The sequence below is a fragment of the Strongyloides ratti genome (assembly GCF_001040885.1).
Source record: "Strongyloides ratti genome assembly S_ratti_ED321, chromosome : 1".
Classification (NCBI taxonomy): domain Eukaryota; kingdom Metazoa; phylum Nematoda; class Chromadorea; order Rhabditida; family Strongyloididae; genus Strongyloides; species Strongyloides ratti.
Genome location: NC_037307.1, coordinates 1,617,414 through 1,637,832, shown reverse-complemented (window position 1 = coordinate 1,637,832; position 20,419 = coordinate 1,617,414). Strand labels below are relative to the sequence as shown.

The following is a 20,419-nucleotide window of genomic DNA, read 5'->3' as shown; positions in this document are numbered from 1 at the left end:
CTTATAATAAAGTATATTTTGATTTATCAATTGTTTAAAAAGTTTTTTTTTTTTTAGATATGTTGATGAAGGAAATTTTTATATATATGGGTGACAGATATTATTTAGACATCTTTTACTATTTTTATTTATCAATCTTTTATCAAATGAATATTTGTCCTTTGTAAAGAAGGAAGAGATTTCATGGAATGATATATTTTCTAAAACAAAAAATCAAAAATTTCTTTTTTTTTTTTTGTTTTAAATTTAACTAATTAAACTATCATGGAAGGCTATCTTGAAGTAGTAATATATTATCTATCTTCAAGTATTTAACATTTTTCTTTTAATATTTATATTATTTTTATCATTTAATATAGGGTATCCACTTAAACATAGTTATCATTAAAAATATAAAAGGAACCTCTTTTAAATTATTAATAAACTCAATTAATACTTTCTTTCATAAAACATTCATCTACAACAACTAATCATATTTATAAAATTTTCTTCTAAATTAATTACAAAACATTTATTATTTTTTTTTTTATAAAAATAATAATTTAAGATTTCCCTGTTCAATAAATTAAATTTTTTTTTTAAATGTATTAAAAATATCTACCAATATTATATATTTACCAAATAAAAATTTATATGTACCAAAATAAAAGTTTTTTTTTACTTTTAACAACTATATCAAAATGGGAATTATATATATATAGATGTTTTAAAAAAAAGATATATGTATGAACAAAAGGCATTGTATCAAAGGGTTGAAAACTAAATTTAGGAATGACATCTTTTTTTTTTTTTGAAAGAATTATATCAAATTTTTTTTTATATAATTTAGATTTCTTTTATAAATTTTTTTTTATATAAATATATTTATTTATTTTTTTTTATCTTATATCCTTATTTTGGTATAGTTACTTTTTCTTTACCTCAACTTTTTAATAGATAGAGAATTATTTAAGTTAATTAAAAATATATCTATATATAGAGGTAAAAAGATTATCACACAATTTTTTTTAAGTTAAAAAATATTTCATAAAATAAATGTATTTTTAAACGACAATTATTAATAATAGTGGAAAAAAAATTCCAATTACTATATACATTTTTTTAATAGTCCTTAAAACATAAAATTAAAATTCATTTTTCTATTAACATTCCATCAACCATCTATCTATATTACTCTCACTTCCTGCAACTACCATAATCAAGAGAAAGTTTTCTTCTTTTAGTCACTTTTGAAAAAAAAAATTAGTATTTTTTTTTATTAAAAATTCTATTTTAAAATGTTTAATTAAAAATGTATTTTTCATTCCAACTAATTGTACATTTTTTATACCTAAATTATATAATTACCATTAAAAAAATTTTTTTTTTTTAGAACTATAATTAAAAATAAACATTAGAAAACTTTTGCCATATATAAATAGACAAAAAAAAGTGGTAAAAAAATATTTATTATTATTATTTTTTACTATTGTAATAGAATTATATATTTTTTTTAAATAAAAGGAATAAAAAAAAAAGTTAAATATATTTTCTATATGAATATTTTTGTAAGAAAAATATTGTTGTGGATGACTAATGTGGTTGTTTAGAGAATATTTTAATCAAGTTACTCAATTTTTGATGGAAAAATTCATAAAAAAAGAATATTGGAGGAAAAAAGAAAGTGGAATGAAGTTATGTTTTTTTTGGAGCCTTACTTTTTTTGTTATTGGGGTACCATTGTTGAATGATTTTTTTAATTATACTTACGGGATAATTGGTATAAAAGAAAATAGATTTGGAATACCAGTAGTTGGTGGAGAATTGATAAGACCTAATCATGGAAAGAAAGTTAATATTACATTAAAGAAAAGAGTTAATAGAGAGGTTAATGATATTGATGATGATTATGATAAAAAATGGGGTCAGTATCAAAAAGTTGAGTTACCACCATGGATGGAAGAAGATTTTTTAAATTCACTTGATGAATCAGATTATCTTGGTCCTTTAAATAAGGATTATTCAAAAGACAGAGTAAAGAGAAACTATTTTATTGATCCAACATCACTTTACATGGATGATGACAAAGAATCTAATGATAATACTCCAAAAAATTTTCGTTCTTTAGATAGACAGGATATACCAGTTACATATCGACTTCATAGAGATTTACTAAGATTTTATCGTAAAGGAACAAGACCTGTAACTCATCCCAAAAAACAAATATCTGTTTCAATGTCAGTTTTTTTATATCAAATTATTAAACTTGTAAGTTTTATATATATTTTTTTTTATCAACAAATAAAAATATTCTACTATTTTTTTTTCTATATATAGGATGCAGTTAAGAATACTATTTCATTATCTGGATCATTTGAATTGGTAAGTATATATTTTTATATATTTTAAAAAAGAAAACCTAATAATTAGAAAGATAGTCAAATATCTTCTTATAAGTTTTCTTCCACCTCACTATTTGTCCATTTCTTTTTTCAATTGAAGCCGTTTCAATTAATATTTCAGTTATCTCACCAGATGGAGAGATTTTTGAAATATGTTTGAAGAGTCTCTTACTATCTTTTATCTCACTTTCTTCATAAAGATAATCATTAATATGTTTTAATTCTAATATTATCATATTAATATTAGCATTTGATGCTTTATCAAAAGACTTCTTCATAATTCCTTCTTCAATAGTTAGAGTACCACTGTTACTTGAAAGTTCCAAAGCAACCAAATCTGGCCCTGATTTTGGTTTGTTAAATTCAGCAAAACCTGTATCTTCTAAAAAAGGTTTTATTGTTATAAAACCAAGTTCTTTATTAATAATATTTTTTGCTCCTATTTTTGTTGATTGTCCTGTTACACTTAAAATTTATAAAAATAATATATAATTATATAAAATAATTATTTATTTTAAATTACCTAACATTAAGACCTGGTCTATCAAAACTTGGAACTTCTGTTACCATAATATCAAGAATTTCTTTATAACCACCAGGCATATTTCTAGGAAATCTATTATCATTAAAATTATTTCTTATATCATTAATAGTTTCCCATTTTCCAATAATCCAACTAACATCCTCCAAAATAGGTGGAAGTGGTAAAGGAAGTGCTTTTCCTTCAGTGTTACGACAAGATCCACATGTTAAAGGACAATTATCAGCAAAAAATGGTGATATTGGTCTAGCCCAAACACATCTTCTCTCCTCTAACCATTTTGTACATGATTTATAAATATCTTGGCATGGTCTTTGACATCTAACACCCATCCATCCATCAGGGCAGGAACAACGATTACCAGAACTTTTTTTTATACATCTTCCCTTATTACCACATGTATTAGGTATTGATGGATCACAATAATTAATAATATCCTGTAAATATAATTAAATTAATTATAATGAATGACAAACTTTTGTAACAGATAAACTTTCTTTTCCATAAATATTAGTTGATAAAATAATAATATAAAATAAAATAAAGATAATTTGAAGCATTATCAATTATTTATAAAAATTATAAAAGAAAATAATTAAAAAATTACCTATTGATTAATTTCTTTTAATAAATAATATTATAAAATTAGAACATAAATATATAAATATTAAACATAAAAACAGGTTTAAAATTATATTTTAATTAATGTTAAAAACTTGATATTTATGTTAAAATAAATGATTAAAATTTTTATAATAAATAATAAATAAAATGTTTATATTATCATTTTTTCTTTTTTTTTAGTATTGGACAGATGAATTTTTACGCTGGAATCCCTCTAATTATGAAGGTGCTGAAGAAATATTTTTATCATCAAATGATATATGGATACCAGAATTTTCATTATACTATTCTTTAAATTTTAATGATGCTGTTAAACTTCAAAGTAATAATGATGTGAGAGTTAACTATACCGGATCTGTTAGATTTTTTATTCCATTTAGTACGAATAGTTTATGTCAACTTAATGTTGCTTTTTTTCCTTATGATATGTAAGTTTTTTTTTTATCACATAAAAAAAAGTTTTTTTCTAATTAATCATTTATTTGTTTTTTTTTTAAGACAAACGTGTACACTTTTATTTGGATCATGGGCTCATTCAAATGATTCAATAAAATATGCATTATACTCAAAAAATTTATCATTAATTGATTTTTATGATAATCAAGAATGGGAATTAGATAAAGTTAATTCACAGATATCAGCTGATGGATTTTTGTATGATTATCTTGATCCACCATTATTTTGGGATATGATTATAATTGATCTTGTTGTTTCAAGACAATCATTTTATTATGTTTTTAATCTTGTTATTCCATCAACTATTATAACTTTTGTTGCTGTAATAGGTTTTCATACACCGTCAACATCAGGACGTGTTAGGGATGCCAAATTTCGTTTAGGAATTATGACACTCATGTCAATGTCTGTTATCTTACTTGCTATAGTTGAAGATATGCCAAAATTTAGTATGAGTAGTACAAGAAAAGGAAGAGGAAGTTTTAGTGGTATTCCATTAATTGGTCTATATTATTTTATTCTTTTGGCAATTATTGGTTTAAGTACAGTAACAACAAGTATGTTTGTTTTTTTGGAAAGAGATGTTAGAAGGAAACATATAATACCATGGTATTTGAATTGGTTATCATTTGACATACCAGCAAGAAATCAAATGAATCATGGTGTTGTATATAGTAATGAAATTAATGGAACTATTGCTTCTAAACAAGGTAAAGATTCATATTATACTAATGGTGAAGGTACTGCTGTTATAACATCATCATCTGAAAGTAATTTAAGTGTAGGAAAAAATAATAGAATGAAAGATTGTGCTTTGTCAATGGTTAAATTAGTCTCAAATAAGAATGATAATCTTTATCAGGATACATCAACAACTTATTATAATGATAATAATATGATAACCTCAACAACAAGTGACTCAACAAAAGATGTTAATGGACGTTATAATATATTAAAAGGAAAAATGATTGTTAATCCAATGAATAATGTTTCAAATTTTCAAGTAGATATTTTTCAACAAAATTTATCAAATATTCTCTCATCAATGTTAACAATTTTATCATCTGTTTCTGAGACATGTTTAAATATTAGAAAAGAAATGTCAAATATGATTCCACAAGATGATTATAGTGGTAAATGGCAAGTTGTGATAAGAAGACTTGAATTAATATCATTGATGTTTTATATTACATTACTTTTTTCAACAATGTTTCTTTTCTTCTACCATGACTGGTATTGTGCTGTGGGCCATAATCCATGTGGTCAACAAAATTTAAAATGTCCCTGGATGCATGTTACTCCTAATGATCCAAGTTGTTTACCATGAATAAATTTTTTTTTCTATTTATATTTAGTATTTTAATGCCTTTTTTTTATCATCATATGATTTAAACTTATATAACATTTATATTTTTTTAAATAAATAAATTATATTTATCCTAAAGATAATAACCATTGTTTAGAAAAATAAAAAAAATATAAATATATTTATATATGGACAGACTTTTATTATATAAAAAAAATATCCAAGTAACAATAAGATAACAATTTAAATTGCCAAAGAAGAAACAATTATCCGAAACCAAAATTAGAAAATATCCTTTTTACTTGATCTCGTTGACTGTAACGTTGCTTGGAAGGCTAGCCTTAAGCTTTTCTGCCTTATGTAAATCCTTAAAAAATAAAAATAATTGATAAGATAAAGAATAAACTTACATTGACAACGTATGTGTACAAGTATTTTGAACAGCGAACCTTGTACTTCATGTTGGTTTTATTTTTCTTAATAGTAATAGATTTGACATCCTTCCTACGGACGAGTTGAACAAAGTCCTTAATTTCTTTAACTTGTTTTGGCATGCTTAAACCTTTAATAATAAAAAAAATTAATATTTAATCATAGTAAATATGTCAAAATTAAACGATATAATTATTTTTTAAAACTTATTAAAAAAAAAACTATAAAATCATAATATTTAAATTTACTAAATTAATTTTAAATAGTAAAAATAAAGTTTTAATATGAATTTTAAAGATAATTTAACATGATTTTGATATTAAGAAAAACTTTTAAATAACAAAAATGGCAAAAAATTACAATAAATAATAAAATTGATAAAAAAAAAAGCTAAAAAAAAGTAATTTTAGAAGCTTATAAATAAAATATCACAAAAAATAACATTGTAAAAACAATTAAATTGAAAAAAAACATAAAAGAAATCATTCAAAAAAAGCACCAATCCACATTATACACATTTGGGATAGATGGTAGTTGACAAGAATTCTCTTTAAGACCCAGCCATAGTATTAGTAATCTTAAGGGGGAAAATTTTTATCACTACATTATACCAAGTAGTGTTAAATGTATGTTTTTTTTTAACAGTAATCAAAGTAGAAATTAATTACATTACTCTTTTTTAAGTATTATTTTATATATTTTTTAAATATTTATGTTAGTTTAAATATATCTACAACATTGTTGTCATCGTCTTTTGTTGTTATAACCTTTTATCATTATTTTTTAGTGAAAATTGTCATTATTAAAAGGAAATCTTCACTTTTGAGGAATTAATTATTATTTTTTTTTTAATATTTTAATCTAACTTTACAAATAATAATTGAACTTATACATTATATACAGTAAGTTAATATTTTAATTTAATTATCTTATATTATTAAGATACTTATAGCAATAAATTACTACTGGTATATGAAGTTAACAGGAAACAATGTTTAATGGAGGAAATAATCCATTGGAAAGAGGATATATTTTATCAACAACACCATCACCTGGATATTCTTACCCACCACCTCAGATGGGATATGTAGGTGGACAGCAACCTCCAGTATCTTATCATACAGCTCCAGCTATTCTTTCTCCAATTTATTATCTTCCATCATTGAGTCCACCTCTTCAACAACAATCTTTTAACCTAGGAACATCAACCATAACTAATAATTATAATAATTTAGCATCTAATTTACCAACTTCAAATGATACTAGGACATCTTCACCTAATTCTATTCCAGGTATTGAGGGAAATCCTACCACTACTACTCCTCTACCAACAAAAGAGAATGACTTTGTATGTTATACCTAAATATTTTATAATTAATTAAAAACTTTTTTTTAATTTAGATTAATTCAAATAAAACATCAATAGATGTTGATAAAAAGGTGCAACCACCAATAGATGAAACCTCAAGTACACTACTATTGACAGATCGTTTTGCCGTGAAACTTGAACCAAACAAGTATATTCATGGTATTCCAGCAACAAAATGGTATACATTATCTGATCAAGAAAGAGAAGAAGTCCTCCGTAATCAACGTCGTATAACATCTTATAAAACAGCATTATGTGTAACATTTCGGGTAAAAGGAACCTGTTCATTTGGAGATAATTGTCGTTTTGCTCATAGTTTAGAGGAACTAAAACCACCACCTGTTAGGCATCCAAAATATAAAACACAATTGTGTGATAAATTTTCTGTTACCGGTATCTGTCCATATGGATCTAGGTGTAATTTTATTCATGCTACTAAAAATGGGGAAATTGTTTCTGATTATCGGGGATATTTAGCATCTAAAGAAAATAATGGCCACAATTATTGTGATGAGGATAGTGATAGTGATGATGAGAATGGAAGATCTTTTGCTTTTTCAATGAATTCTCTACCAAAGAAATATCATCCTATAAGAAAAGAAAATATTGAATTTAATAATTGTAGTAAGATATTAAATGATAATAATAAACCTCAACAGGTTATAAATTTTTCAAAATCATTTGGTGCACCTGTAATAAGGACATTATTTGAAAAAGGTAGATTATTACATGATAATCAAAACATAAGAAAGGATAATGATGTTTTAGAAAAACATACGATAAATAATTGTTATGATAATACTAAAAATGGTATTGAAAATTTACCTAAAGCTCCATCACCTCCATATAATAATAGTTGTAGTATAAATGAAATAGAAAAGAAGAAGGATAATGATATAGGAAATGATATTCTCAAAAGATTATTTGCTGAATGTAATAATTATGAAAAAAATAAAAATATTGATGAAAAAAAAATTGAGGAAGAGGCGAATGAAGTCAATAATCCTTCAGGATCTCATTCTTATAATAGTAGTTTTTGGAAAAAACATTCATTCTATAGTAAGAATACTGGATTTTATTCACAATCAAAACTTCCTACATTCCTTAAATTTAACAATGGCTAGTCAATTTTTATCATTTATTTTTAAATAAACTCGGGTTCTATTACTATTAAATATCTTTTGAAGTATTGTTGCATGGTATTTTTATTAAATAAACAATGTCATAAAGATTGTTATATTTTTTTTAATTTGTATAAAAATTTCTGAAAAAAAAAGAAAATAAATATGTTGATAATTTATAAATAATAATAAATTAAGGTCCATAAATGGATTTCCTATTTGTATTGGTAAAATCATACAATTTTAGATTATTTTTATACATAATTTCATCAATCATCTTCATTAATTTGTACCCAGGTGATTGTTGCATAGAATATAAACTGGAATGTGTTGCAGCATGAATTTTACTTATCTCTCTAGCCAATGAGAAAACTTGTTCCACGTGAAGTTTAAGAATATCCTGTGGATATGTTGTTAAAAGTTTTGGTATACTTGGTAAAACAATTCTTAAAGTATTTATATAATCAATTGTTGTTAGATGCCTCCTCATTGACATAACAAAATCTAAAACAAAATGTGAATGAACATATGATGATGGTAAATCATATTGTACTGTTAATTCTATTAGTAAAAGAATAGCAAAAATTTTCTTTTTCAATTCAGCAACGGCAAACATCTCGTTAGTTTTATTTCTCATTACATGAACAGATGGAACATTTTTAACAACCATTTCTATTAGTGATCTATGATACGTTTGAAAATGGACAAATGTAATTAAGTTACAAGTTTGAAGAAATTTCTTGTGCATATATTGACAGACAAGTTTCCTTATCTCCTCAAGTTCATCTTTATTTTTTTCATTTTCTAAACAACAATCAAGAAGAATTTGAATTATTGTTACTTGAACTGTATCTAATGTTATATCTCTCATTCGTTGTTTTTCATCTATATCTTTTATCATTGTTTTACGAATTAACTTCAACCTATTGATATTCATTGATATATGGGTAGTATATTTTTGAAGATAATATTCAATTAATTCTATTAAAACTATGAAATGTTTACTGCTATGGAGAACCCTTTCATGACACCTAAAAATTCTTAAAGGATTTTCAGCAATATCTTTTTCTGTAAAACCATCCTCCTGACACCATGATCTGACTGTTTGACCAGTTATTCTTTCAGGAAACAATCTTGAAATTGTAAACCAATAATTTGACAATAATCCTATACTTTCATCATCATATAAATTGGTATCATCTAATGACTTTGTTAATGCTAATACAATAGATGTTGCATAACTAGATAATTCTATAACATTAAGACATTTAAATGATTTTATTTTAACTCTTGATAATTCAATTGGATTGTCTTCAATACCAATTATCATTTCATTTCCCTTATCACCTTCATCTGTTAATTCTTCTAATTTTATTTCTGAATGTGGAACATCATATGTATAAATAATATTCATTAAAGGAACTAATTTTCCATATAATCCACCAAAATCATCTCTCCTTAAATCGATAACTGTTGCAATATATGTTTTTGGAATTTTATCAAGAAAACTTTCAGGATATGCTGAATTCCTAGCAGCGTCACTGGCATTTGCTGATGACTTTAAAAGGTTAACTTTATATGATAACAAATAAAGTAAACACATACTACGTACAAGTAATTTTGATTCATCAATAACTTCACCAGTAAAAGTTTCTTTTATAAATGATAAAGGTAAAATTCTAGTAAAATAATCTTTGTCATCAGATGCAAAAATTGCTTTGGTATATTCAAGAACAAGGTGTATCAATGGTTCAGAAACAGGAAGTTTAGAATTAACTATTTGTTTCTGTATCCATTCCTTTACACTAGGTAAATATTCCGTTAATTTACCTAAATTTAATAAATAATTAATACAATGAATTGGTAAGAATCCCTCTGTTGTTGAAGAAAGATTCAAAGTAACCTCCAATTTGTCTATCCTTTGAAGAACATCATCAGTACTCAAACAGTATTCTAAATAAATATCTTTCAAAACATCTAATTTTGATGCTTTAATATTAACATCAAATTCTAAAACTTTTTCTGTCGTATGTTTCAAAGTTGTACAATCATTTCTATAAAAAAGTATTGATATAAAAATCATATATTGTGACAATGAATTACAAGTAATTCTTTCAACATTTTCTGTAAATTCTTTAAGAAATGTACAAAATTCTTTGACTGGTAGTTGATTTACGTCACTCGTTGAATTTGGGGGCATAAATATATAAGCCCAGGAAATAATTATAGCTAAATGAATTTTAAAATATTTTTCATCTTTTCCTGTTGTTCTAGTTAAATATGTAATCCATCTCTTTGAATCTTCACCTCTAAATCGGACTCCTAAAGTTGAAAGAAGGTATGTCATTGTTTTTAATATATCCATTGAATAAGTATCTGTAACAATATAGTGAACAAGAATATCATCAAATCTTTCTGAAACCTGTCCAACATATGGATTAGAAATATATTTCATAGCTTTAATTGTATCTTCATTAGCTGTCTTCAAAAGGTAATTTAAAAGATCCATAAAGTGTAAATCGTCAAGTGAGCAAATAATATTTATAAAAATGTTGAGGTTAATTGAATTAATATCAAGTTCTTTAAAACATTTCACTTTCGATGGTTTTAAAAGTATCATATTTCTAAAAACTATTTCCCTATTTATATCACCATATAAAGTTTTATAGTTTGATTGTTGTAAGAGAGTGTTAAGAATGCTATCATATTCTTGAATTGAATTTAACATAATTAATGATGGTAAATCTGCTTTCTTTAATTTTAAGCACATATGGATAAGAATTTCCGAGATATCAAAAATACGAAATCTGGAAAAAGAAATTATTGTTGTTAGGCAAATATTTAAACATGGAAACAGGATATTTAAATCATCTTCAAAATTATTATAATCCATTTCATTTATAAGTTTTAATAAATTATTATATGTTTGAAGAATACACCTATCTTCATCACTTGCCATTTGTTCTATCTCTTCTTTTGGAATTGGAATTTTTTGTTTAATTTTATTATTTTTTACTAATTCACGTGTTCTTTCATAAAATTGACAACAATTATTAAAAACCAATACATCATCTCCTTTTATTGATTCTGGACACTTTAATATTTACTTTATTTAAAAATTTAAATTTATAAAAAAACTTACAATTTCCAATAGTGAAAATTTTTTTGTACCATTACTTAATATAGTTAAATATGGAATAAAATAATGAAGATCCTGTTGACTTTGATTTAACTTAACAAAATCTTCTAATAATTGTTTTTGTAAAAAATGAAATGGTATTGATAACTTTGAATAATCCATTTATATGTATAATATATATTTGGATTTATATATAAAAATTTGTTGCCTTTCTTTGATTTAAATGATATGACAAGTTTAGAGGGATGTTTTTCCAAGCATTTTTTAATTGGAAAAGCGGTTGGTAAAGTACATATAGAGTAAAGGATAAGTATACAAGATATTTATCAACTAACTATATTCCTAATCTTTTGTTATCTAAAATTTTATAAAAATATTTTGGGTGTTATGGATATTAATTCATCTGATGAACCTCCTATAATAAATGATTGGGATGAAAGTAAAATATATTCAGAAGCACGAAAGCAGGGTGCTATTCCTAAAGTTGAAGAATTTAAAAGATGTTTATGGTTAGAATGTGATAATGTTGTTGCGCTAGGATCAAAATATTGTTCTTATGAATGTGGAAAAAAGTTAGCACGAGAACGTCTTCTTTGCCTTTCTCCTTATATAATTGAGGATGCTGAAAAATTTTCATATGTCAAGGACAATTATAAAAAAGAAATAGAAAGGTTAAAAAATGTTTGTAGGAGTAAATTGGAGAATATGAATAAGGCAGCTGGATGTGCAAGATTATTAGTTGAATTTGTTACTCAACAATTATCATTAGAATATAATGAAAAAGATAATGGAAATAATGTATCAAGAAAAGATTATATTCTTTGTATATGTTGCGGTGAAAATATAGAAGGGCCACTGTATGGAAGTCATATTCCAAAATGTTTAAGTAGGAAAGAAAGAGAAGCTTACTATGGTAGTGAAGAAAAAGGAAATTTGTTGTTAAATATTCTTTGTGAAAGGTATTCATCTAGATTTAATAGTTATTGTAAGAGATTTAAAATTATATGCCCAGAACATCCTTGCAATGATATTGACGACGGATTAAAGATTTGTTCATATCCAACTACATTTGATGATGCCATTAGAAGAGATGGTTCTTTTTTTTTCTTAAACTTTTCTCCAAATTTTTTCAAAGGTTCTTATTGTACAAATGGCTATGGAATTTGTCCTGATCATCCAAACTGGTACAGGTATACATTAGCTGTTGTTGATGCTTATAGATTTGGTGAATTGGAAAAATTAAATGAAGCAAGGACAACGATTGGAAAATACAATACTTTTGTTAACAGTAGGGGAAATGTTTTTAATTGTATTTCTTCAAGACAAGCTTTAGAAAATTTTTACAATGATTCTATTAATAATCATCCAAAATCTATCAAAAAGAAAGAAGAAAAAAAAGATGTAAAAGTAAAATTGATCCATCCAGATGCCGAAGTCATTTCAGATCCTGAAAAAGATTAACTGATTTTTTTTATTTAATGTACATATTGTAAATATTATCAATTATTTTGCAAATGTTTGACTTTATTTTTTATATATTTAAGCTAAGTTTTAGCTAATAAAATTTTTTTCTATTTTCAAAGATTTAAAAAATTTTTTTGTAAAAAAATTGAAGGCTAAGGATAAAAGTAAAAATAAATAGAATAGTAGAAATAACTATTAAATAATGATAACAAAAATCATTAAAAAAATGTATGATGTCAGGTAATATAAGTAGCTAATACAAAAAGCATAAAATTTAATTTTTAAAATTTAAAATAACTATTTTGTTATTAATGTTTTTCAATAAAAACTCTACGTTAAATTCAAAACAAAAATATATAAAGAAGGAAATGAATGAAAAAGAGTAGTTTTCAAAAGGTGATTAGAAATCTCAGATTAAGTAATTTTGGAGCAACAAAACTTAAAAAAAAATTATAATTTGTACTTCTAGATCTAAGGTTTTTTTTTTAAATTAAAATATAGATTTAGTAAACTTTTTATATAAAAAAAAACAAAATAAATAAAGAAAAAAAATATTTAAAAAAAAAACAACTTTTTTTGGAAATAGAATATTCTACTATATTCATTCGATAGCCCTTGAAACGAGATGAATTTTGAATATAATCAACAATATTCGAAAATTAAAACTTCAGAAGTTATAAGGAGTCAAAGTTGAAGGGCGAAATTGGAGAATATTTTTTTAAAAATCTCAATTTCTATGATAATATTAAAAATTTTAAAAAAAAATACTTTATTCTAGACTAATTTTTTACGAGAAATTCATTAAACCTATTCACATCTTCATAGGACTCATAACAATGAAGATATGATAAGAAATATGTTTAGAAAAAAGTTTTAAGAATTTAGTGTTAACTCAAGTTTATGAAGTCACAGAATTATGAAACTTGATGCGCTGTGCTTCATTCGTGATTTTAGGTATACCCTTCGTTGAAAATATTTTTAAATTTTCAACCGTTCTTGAAATACTGTGCCTGGTACTTTTTCGCGCGCAATCCATTGTCACCATTTTTTTTTATCTCGAAAGTGGTTAAAGATATAAGAATGTTTTAAAGGTAGACCCCATATGAAAACGTATTAGAAGACGATTGCAGAAATCTAATTACATTTATTTTTATTATGAAGCGAGATATGACGAAAGGCGGAAATTTTTCTAAAATATTCATTGTTCCCGACTATTAAGTATCTTAAGAAATACTAATCCTATGAAGATGGGACTAGTTTCATTCGATTTCTATTCAAATTTTAGTCTAGATTAATAATTTTCGTAGCTGCAACATCATTTTTTTCAGAGATATAAAAATTGGCTGAAAATTTTCTAAATTTCCAATTTTACCTCTAAAAATGTGAACAAAGAAAAACAACTTTTTTTGGAATTTGAATATGCCACTATATTCATTCGATAGCCCTTGAAATGGGATAAATTTTGAATATAATCAACAATATTTGAAAATTGAAATTTCAGAAGTTATATGGATTCAAAGTTGAGGGCGAAATTGGGGAATATTTTTTTCTAAATTTCAACTTCCATGATACAATGAGATATTTTAAAAATAAACAGTTTCTTCTAGATCACTTTTTTGCGAGGAATTCATTAAGCCTATTCACATCTTCATAAAACTTCTAAAAATGAAGATATGATAAGAAATATGTTGAAAAAAAAGTTTTAAGAAACTAGTGATAACTCAGGTTAATGAAGTCACAGGTCCATGAAATTTGATGCGCTGGGCTTCTTTCATAATTTAAGGCATACCTTACGTTGAAAAGATTTTTGAATTTCCAACCGTTCTTGATATACTATGCTTGGTACTTTTTCGCGCGTAATCCATTGTCACCATTTTTTTATATCTCTAAAGTGGTTAAAGGTATAAAAATATTTTGAAGGTAGACCCCATATGAAAACTAATTAGAAGACGATTGCAGAAATCTGATTGCATTTATCTTTATTTTGAAGCGAGATATGACGAAAGGCGGAAATTTTTCTAAAATATTCATTGTTCTCGACTTTTCAGTAACTCAAGAAATACTTATCCTATGAAGATGGGACTAGTTTCATTCGATTTCTATTCAAAATTAGATCCAGTTAAGTTAATTTCATAGCTATAACTTTATTTTTTTCAGAGATATAAAAATTGGCTGAAAATATTCTAGATTTCCGACTTTACCTCTAAAAATGTGAACAAAGAAAAACAACTTTTTTTTACTTTTTATCAACTATCAAATGCACCATTTACAATATATTTAATTAATTTTCTTAAAACTTTTCAAATTCTTTTTTTATTTTCATTTTTATTAATTTAATATTTCATTGACTCTAAAAATGATCTAATATTTTTTTAAATAAATAAATTATTCATTTTACTAAACATTTCTATTTTTCGCTTATGAAAAATAAAAATTTTTATATTTCATTCTAAAAAATTGATAACAAAATAGATACAAACTATTTAATAAATTTATTCGTTAAGAAAAGATATACTTTTATAAATTAGTGAATGATATAGTTTGCTTTTTTCTTTTATTTAGAAATAGAATCACACGCCCAAACTTCAAGGCCTTTATGAACTTTTAATTGACCAACAACTATTATATCATCTTTATCTTTAGCAACGATCTCTGAATCAAAAGGTATTTTCACTTTATTTACGTTTTCTTGATATTCTTTATCTATTTCATTTTCAACTTGTTTGTCTACATCATTTTCTTCATGTGTTGCTTTTAGTGTTGCTTCTTTCACTGTTTTTTTAGACGATTCTTTTATTTGTTGAGATGAAATTTCAGTTTCTTTCTTTTTATTATCGTTCAATGTACTCTTATCATTAATTATTTTTTTTTCAGAATTGTTTGTTTTTTCTTTTGCAGTTTTCTTATTATTTTTAGAAACTTCAATATTTCCAATTTGCTTAGCAGTTACATGAATATTATCCTCTTTGACAATTTTTGATTCCTTTAAAGCAGTACAATCTTTGGTAATTTTATTAATTACCTTATTTTCAACTTTTTTTTGTTCATCTTTACATACATTTTTTTTATTTTTTGATTGTGTTTTCAATGGTAAATTATTTTGACGATTGCTTTTTATATTATTTTTTAAATTACCTTGAAGTCCATCAATTTTTTCTTTAGAAGTATGAACAACGGGTGTTTGATGTATTTGAAATACTGGAATTGGTTCGTGTTTATTTTCTGTTAAAATTTCATTTTTTGCATTATTCTTTCTATTTGCACATATTGGAATAAAAGTACCAATAAAAAATAGGATAAAAATTCCTAACATTAATAATGATTAAAAAATATTTTTTTTTAAATAATCTAAATTTCTATTGTTTTTATAAAATAAAATATAGAGTAATTTTTTTTATTAAACATATGCAAAATTATATCAAAATCGTTAAATTTATATTCAAAATTTGAAGAATTATATAATATCATTAAAATAATGTTAACGTTTGCTTCCTGTTGGAGATTTATTATCTTTTTTACTAGAATATCCTGATCCATTTATAACAATACTACCTTCTGATTTAACAATTGGTTTATCTTTGTTCGATAAATTTGCCTGACATGCACTAGATACTTTAGAAACTTTCGATATTTTCGATTCATTTTTTTCTTGTTTTAAAATGAAATCATCTTGAGTACCATCAATAGATAATGTTTTTTTTTTCATAAAATTACCTAATAAATTTGTTTTACCCTTGACGACACTTTTTGCTTTTGATTTCTTACTATTAATATCTAACTTTTTATTTGAATTTTTTGGTGATGTACCATTCATTAATGGATTATTTGAACGTTTATTAAATGAAAATTTTGAACCTTTTGTTTTTTTTACCTTATACTGCTTTTCTATACAATTCTTATTAGATTCTGTTAAAGGGTTTTTTTTTGAATTATCATTTTTATTATTTGAACAATTTAAAAGAAGATTAATAAATATGGAAATTAGAATTACTTCTAAAAAAAACGCCCACATAATTATATATATTTTGAAATAATAACTATAAATATTTTATTTTGCATTACTATACAAGAAAAAAAAATTCTAATTTTATTTATCATGACTAATTTTAAAACAAAAGTTGCTTATAAAAATTTAATTATTGTTTTGATATGTGTTTATATGCACAAAAAAAATAAATAATTTTTGATCATTATAGATATTATTATTAAAACGAATCATTTAAAAAAAATTCTATATTAAAATTTTATTTTTATTAAAGAAAGTGATGACGTCATAATTGTTTTATAAATTTTTTTCCATCTCAATTTTTGGTTAATTTATGTATATTTGCAAAATATTTGATTTTATTATAAATGCCTTTTTTTCCATAGTACTTTTTTTTTCTAATATCATAATCATACTATAGTTTAAGAAGAAGTTTTTAAAAAAAGTTAAAAACAAACAATATTTCTTCTCTTATTTATAAAATTTAAATATAAATTTTATATATAAATACTAAATATATAGTATTTAGTAATGAGATTTTAATATAAAATAAATTATTTTATTACAACAACAAATAAGATAAATGACTTCCAGTTGTCCAGAAAGTGTTTATTTTGTACCATTAATTTTGGCTGTATGTTATTGTGCACTTATTACTTGTATCTTGGCAATAGTATTATACAAATATAATTATAAAATAATGAATTTTATAAAAAGAACAAAAAAAAACCAAAATTCATTGAATAATAAAAAAACAAATGATAAAGAATCTTCTAAAAAAAGTAAAAAATCAGTATCAATAATTCCTAGTAATTTACCAATAACAGATTTATCAACTTCAGAAATGGTTAAAGATGAAAAAGTGGTTGTTGAAAAGAATAACAAAGAAAATAGTTGTGGATTAACAAATGTTTAAAAATAATGCTCAACATTTTTTAGAAAGTTACATAATGTTATAATAATTAATTTATGTAATATATCTTTTAAACTTTACAATTTCTAAAACCAATATAAAAACTTTTAAATTTATATATATTATTTTTATAAATATTTTGTCTTATATTTTTTAACTATTTTGTTAAAGATAATTTACATATATTTTTTAAAAGTTAAATGTTTAACAAAACATAATACTATAAATATGTAATAAAGCATATATATATATTATTTATCACAATATAATAAAAAAAATTTTAAAACTGTCTTTGTTATGTTTATTTTTCAAGAATCAGGTATCATAGATTATACTTAACAATTTAGTATTAATAAATTTATTAATATTATCTTTTGATAAACACTGTTTAAATAATGATATAGATTAAAAAAAATTTATTACTTATAAACATATGTTGATATATAAAGAATAATAATAATAATATTTACTGTTAAATTAAAAGTATATTACCATTATTTTATTTATTAATAGTTTTAAAAAAAATCATGGTAAAAATTTATCAAATATATCTAGTTTTATTTAATATTTTACTATTAATTTGTTATTGTAAAAATTTTGATGAAGAATATTATACAATTAGAAAAATAAGGTAAATATAAAATAAAAAAAAATAGATTTATTATAAATTTTTTTAGTAATGGTTTTATTAGAGGAAGAATAGGAAAAGGTGATAAAAATGAAACAGGATTTGTATATCTTGGTATACCATATGCAAAACCTCCTATTAATGATTTACGTTATAAAAAACCACTACCTCCAGATAATTGGAATGGTATAAAAAATGTAACAAAAATAGGAAAAGTTTGTTTATGGGATTCTGGTGAAACAAGTAGAAAATGGAATCCTGAAGAAATGTCTGAAGATTGTTTACAAATAAATGTTTATACAAGTAAATGGTGTATTGACAATGGAGGTTGCCCTGTACTTCTATATCTTCATGGTGGTCAATACATTTTTGGTGGTACTGACTTATTAAATGAAAAAAGTTTGATTGAAAATTTTGCAAATGACAATAATAAAGTAGTTTTTACATCAATTAACTTCCGCCTTGGTTCTTTGGGATATTTTTCATTAAATGGAAGATTAAATTTATCAATGGATACCAATGTTGCATTATTTGATGTTTTAAGAGCATTAAAATGGATTAACAAAGAAATTGATATTTTTGGAGGTAATCCAGGTAATGTTGCTTTAATGGGACATTCAGCTGGTGCTACAGCAGCTGCTTATGTTTATACTTCACCAAGATCAGTTGGTTTAATTCATAGAATAATATTTCTTGGTGGACCAATAACTTATCCTTATTTTAAAAATGCTAATGAAGATTATAGTAGAAAAGTTTCTATTTTAGCTAATTGTAGTAATTATATGACAAATTGGAATTCTAAAAATGACATTGAAATTGTATTATATTGTTTAAGAAATGTTAATGGTATTGATATTGTAAAATCTCAAAGAAAAGTTGATGAATATGGATATAGAATATATGGACCAGTTTCAGATGTTGGTATAGATTCTTTTATGATAGAACCATGGAGTGAATTAATTAAAAAAAGACCAAAAATACCCATATTAGTTGGTGGAACAAAATATGAAATTCAAGAAGGTACTGCAGCATTAAAAACTTTAACAAATAATACAATAATTGTTGACATTGATAAGCTTAAAATTCTTTGTCGAACATATATATATTTATATACCATGAAAGATTATGATAAGGGAATAGATAAATGTATAGAAATGTATAAAAATAGTATTAATAAAACAATGTCTATCTCTGATGATGCATTATTTTTTAAAACAAATTATTATCTATGCAATGAAGCAACGAAAATTGGTGGAAATGCATATTTATATAAATTTGACTATGATAAAATTGGTAATGCAATAAAAAGGTATAATCTTTCATTACCAGAACCATATCATGGTAATGATCTTATTTATATAACAGGAGAAAAAAAGAATATTTTTAAAGATATCGATTATAAGATTCAAGCAATTTATATAAGAATGTTTATAAATTTCTTAAATAATGGTGATCCTAGTGATAAAGATATTAAATTTGAAAAATATAATGAAAAAAAACAAAATTATTTTATATTTGATTTTAAAAATGATAAAAATTTATCATTAATTGGTATGAAAAATGGATATCACAAGGATGATATTAAATTTTGGGTTAATGATATATTTAAAATACCTGGTGGTGCTTCTCCTAAAGAAGATGAAAGTGATTGGATAAAATATTCACCATCATATTTTGCATTAACAACAGGAAAAGATGTTGGTAATTTTACCTATCCAGAATCTTATTGGAATATTACAGTAAAAAATTTAAGTAGTACTGAAAATACCAGTAATGTTTCTTCTTCAAAATATTTCAATGAAATTGCTTTGCTTTTTTTTATTGCACTTTTTATTAGAAAATAAGTAGAATTGATAAAAAAAAATTGTATTTTTCTAAACTTTTTATACTTATTCAAAAGACTATTTTAAAATATTTATTATATAATAAAAATGAGATTAAAAGAAATTAAATATAATATTTATTTATCATATACAAATAAAATATTATTATTTTTTTAATCCTCATCTTTTTGAAATAACCTTTTATTATGAAGCTAATCTTTATTGAAAATAACCCTT

The 20,419-nt window shown here is 23.5% G+C and overlaps 11 protein-coding genes across 11 annotated transcripts; 6 read left to right on the top strand and 5 right to left on the bottom strand.

Moving 5' to 3' along the window:
• Positions 1 to 1,575: 1,575 nt before the first annotated feature.
• SRAE_1000051800 (Neurotransmitter-gated ion-channel ligand-binding domain-containing protein) lies at positions 1,576 to 2,388 on the top strand (the record flags this gene model as incomplete). The annotated part of the gene is made up of 2 exons (XM_024647360.1): positions 1,576 to 2,247; positions 2,317 to 2,388. The coding sequence occupies 2 exons, from the start codon at positions 1,576 to 1,578 to the stop codon at positions 2,386 to 2,388; spliced, it is 744 nt and encodes a 247-aa protein (XP_024501447.1).
• Positions 2,389 to 2,398: 10 nt separating this feature from the next.
• Positions 2,399 to 3,482, bottom strand: SRAE_1000051700 (Epidermal growth factor-like domain and ShKT domain and Calycin-like domain-containing protein; the record flags this gene model as incomplete). Its single annotated transcript, XM_024647359.1, has 3 exons — positions 2,399 to 2,846; positions 2,905 to 3,359; positions 3,399 to 3,482. 3 exons carry the CDS (start codon positions 3,480 to 3,482, stop codon positions 2,399 to 2,401), a joined length of 987 nt encoding a protein of 328 aa, XP_024501446.1.
• Positions 3,483 to 3,874: 392 nt separating this feature from the next.
• Positions 3,875 to 5,329, top strand: SRAE_1000051600 (Neurotransmitter-gated ion-channel transmembrane domain and Neurotransmitter-gated ion-channel ligand-binding domain and Nicotinic acetylcholine-gated receptor, transmembrane domain-containing protein; the record flags this gene model as incomplete). The annotated part of the gene is made up of 3 exons (XM_024647358.1): positions 3,875 to 3,879; positions 3,927 to 3,974; positions 4,045 to 5,329. The coding sequence occupies 3 exons, from the start codon at positions 3,875 to 3,877 to the stop codon at positions 5,327 to 5,329; spliced, it is 1,338 nt and encodes a 445-aa protein (XP_024501445.1).
• A 277-nt stretch (positions 5,330 to 5,606) lies between these two features.
• On the bottom strand, positions 5,607 to 5,862 carry SRAE_1000051500 (60S ribosomal protein L38; the record flags this gene model as incomplete). Its single annotated transcript, XM_024647357.1, has 2 exons — positions 5,607 to 5,675; positions 5,719 to 5,862. The coding sequence occupies 2 exons, from the start codon at positions 5,860 to 5,862 to the stop codon at positions 5,607 to 5,609; spliced, it is 213 nt and encodes a 70-aa protein (XP_024501444.1).
• Positions 5,863 to 6,731: 869 nt separating this feature from the next.
• On the top strand, positions 6,732 to 8,233 carry SRAE_1000051400 (Cth1; the record flags this gene model as incomplete). The annotated part of the gene is made up of 3 exons (XM_024647356.1): positions 6,732 to 7,088; positions 7,142 to 7,826; positions 7,878 to 8,233. The coding sequence occupies 3 exons, from the start codon at positions 6,732 to 6,734 to the stop codon at positions 8,231 to 8,233; spliced, it is 1,398 nt and encodes a 465-aa protein (XP_024501443.1).
• A 190-nt stretch (positions 8,234 to 8,423) lies between these two features.
• On the bottom strand, positions 8,424 to 11,531 carry SRAE_1000051300 (Integrator complex subunit 2; the record flags this gene model as incomplete). The annotated part of the gene is made up of 2 exons (XM_024647355.1): positions 8,424 to 11,324; positions 11,373 to 11,531. The coding sequence occupies 2 exons, from the start codon at positions 11,529 to 11,531 to the stop codon at positions 8,424 to 8,426; spliced, it is 3,060 nt and encodes a 1,019-aa protein (XP_024501442.1).
• A 225-nt stretch (positions 11,532 to 11,756) lies between these two features.
• On the top strand, positions 11,757 to 12,830 carry SRAE_1000051200 (CXXC-type zinc finger protein 1; the record flags this gene model as incomplete). The annotated part of the gene is made up of 1 exon (XM_024647354.1): positions 11,757 to 12,830. The coding sequence occupies one exon, from the start codon at positions 11,757 to 11,759 to the stop codon at positions 12,828 to 12,830; it is 1,074 nt and encodes a 357-aa protein (XP_024501441.1).
• A 2,557-nt stretch (positions 12,831 to 15,387) lies between these two features.
• Positions 15,388 to 16,146, bottom strand: SRAE_1000051100 (Hypothetical protein; the record flags this gene model as incomplete). Its single annotated transcript, XM_024647353.1, has 1 exon — positions 15,388 to 16,146. The coding sequence occupies one exon, from the start codon at positions 16,144 to 16,146 to the stop codon at positions 15,388 to 15,390; it is 759 nt and encodes a 252-aa protein (XP_024501440.1).
• A 165-nt stretch (positions 16,147 to 16,311) lies between these two features.
• SRAE_1000051000 (Hypothetical protein) lies at positions 16,312 to 16,845 on the bottom strand (the record flags this gene model as incomplete). The annotated part of the gene is made up of 1 exon (XM_024647352.1): positions 16,312 to 16,845. One exon carries the CDS (start codon positions 16,843 to 16,845, stop codon positions 16,312 to 16,314), a length of 534 nt encoding a protein of 177 aa, XP_024501439.1.
• A 556-nt stretch (positions 16,846 to 17,401) lies between these two features.
• SRAE_1000050900 (Hypothetical protein) lies at positions 17,402 to 17,734 on the top strand (the record flags this gene model as incomplete). Its single annotated transcript, XM_024647350.1, has 1 exon — positions 17,402 to 17,734. One exon carries the CDS (start codon positions 17,402 to 17,404, stop codon positions 17,732 to 17,734), a length of 333 nt encoding a protein of 110 aa, XP_024501438.1.
• Positions 17,735 to 18,258: 524 nt separating this feature from the next.
• On the top strand, positions 18,259 to 20,203 carry SRAE_1000050800 (Carboxylesterase, type B domain-containing protein; the record flags this gene model as incomplete). The annotated part of the gene is made up of 2 exons (XM_024647349.1): positions 18,259 to 18,362; positions 18,409 to 20,203. The coding sequence occupies 2 exons, from the start codon at positions 18,259 to 18,261 to the stop codon at positions 20,201 to 20,203; spliced, it is 1,899 nt and encodes a 632-aa protein (XP_024501437.1).
• Positions 20,204 to 20,419: the final 216 nt, after the last annotated feature.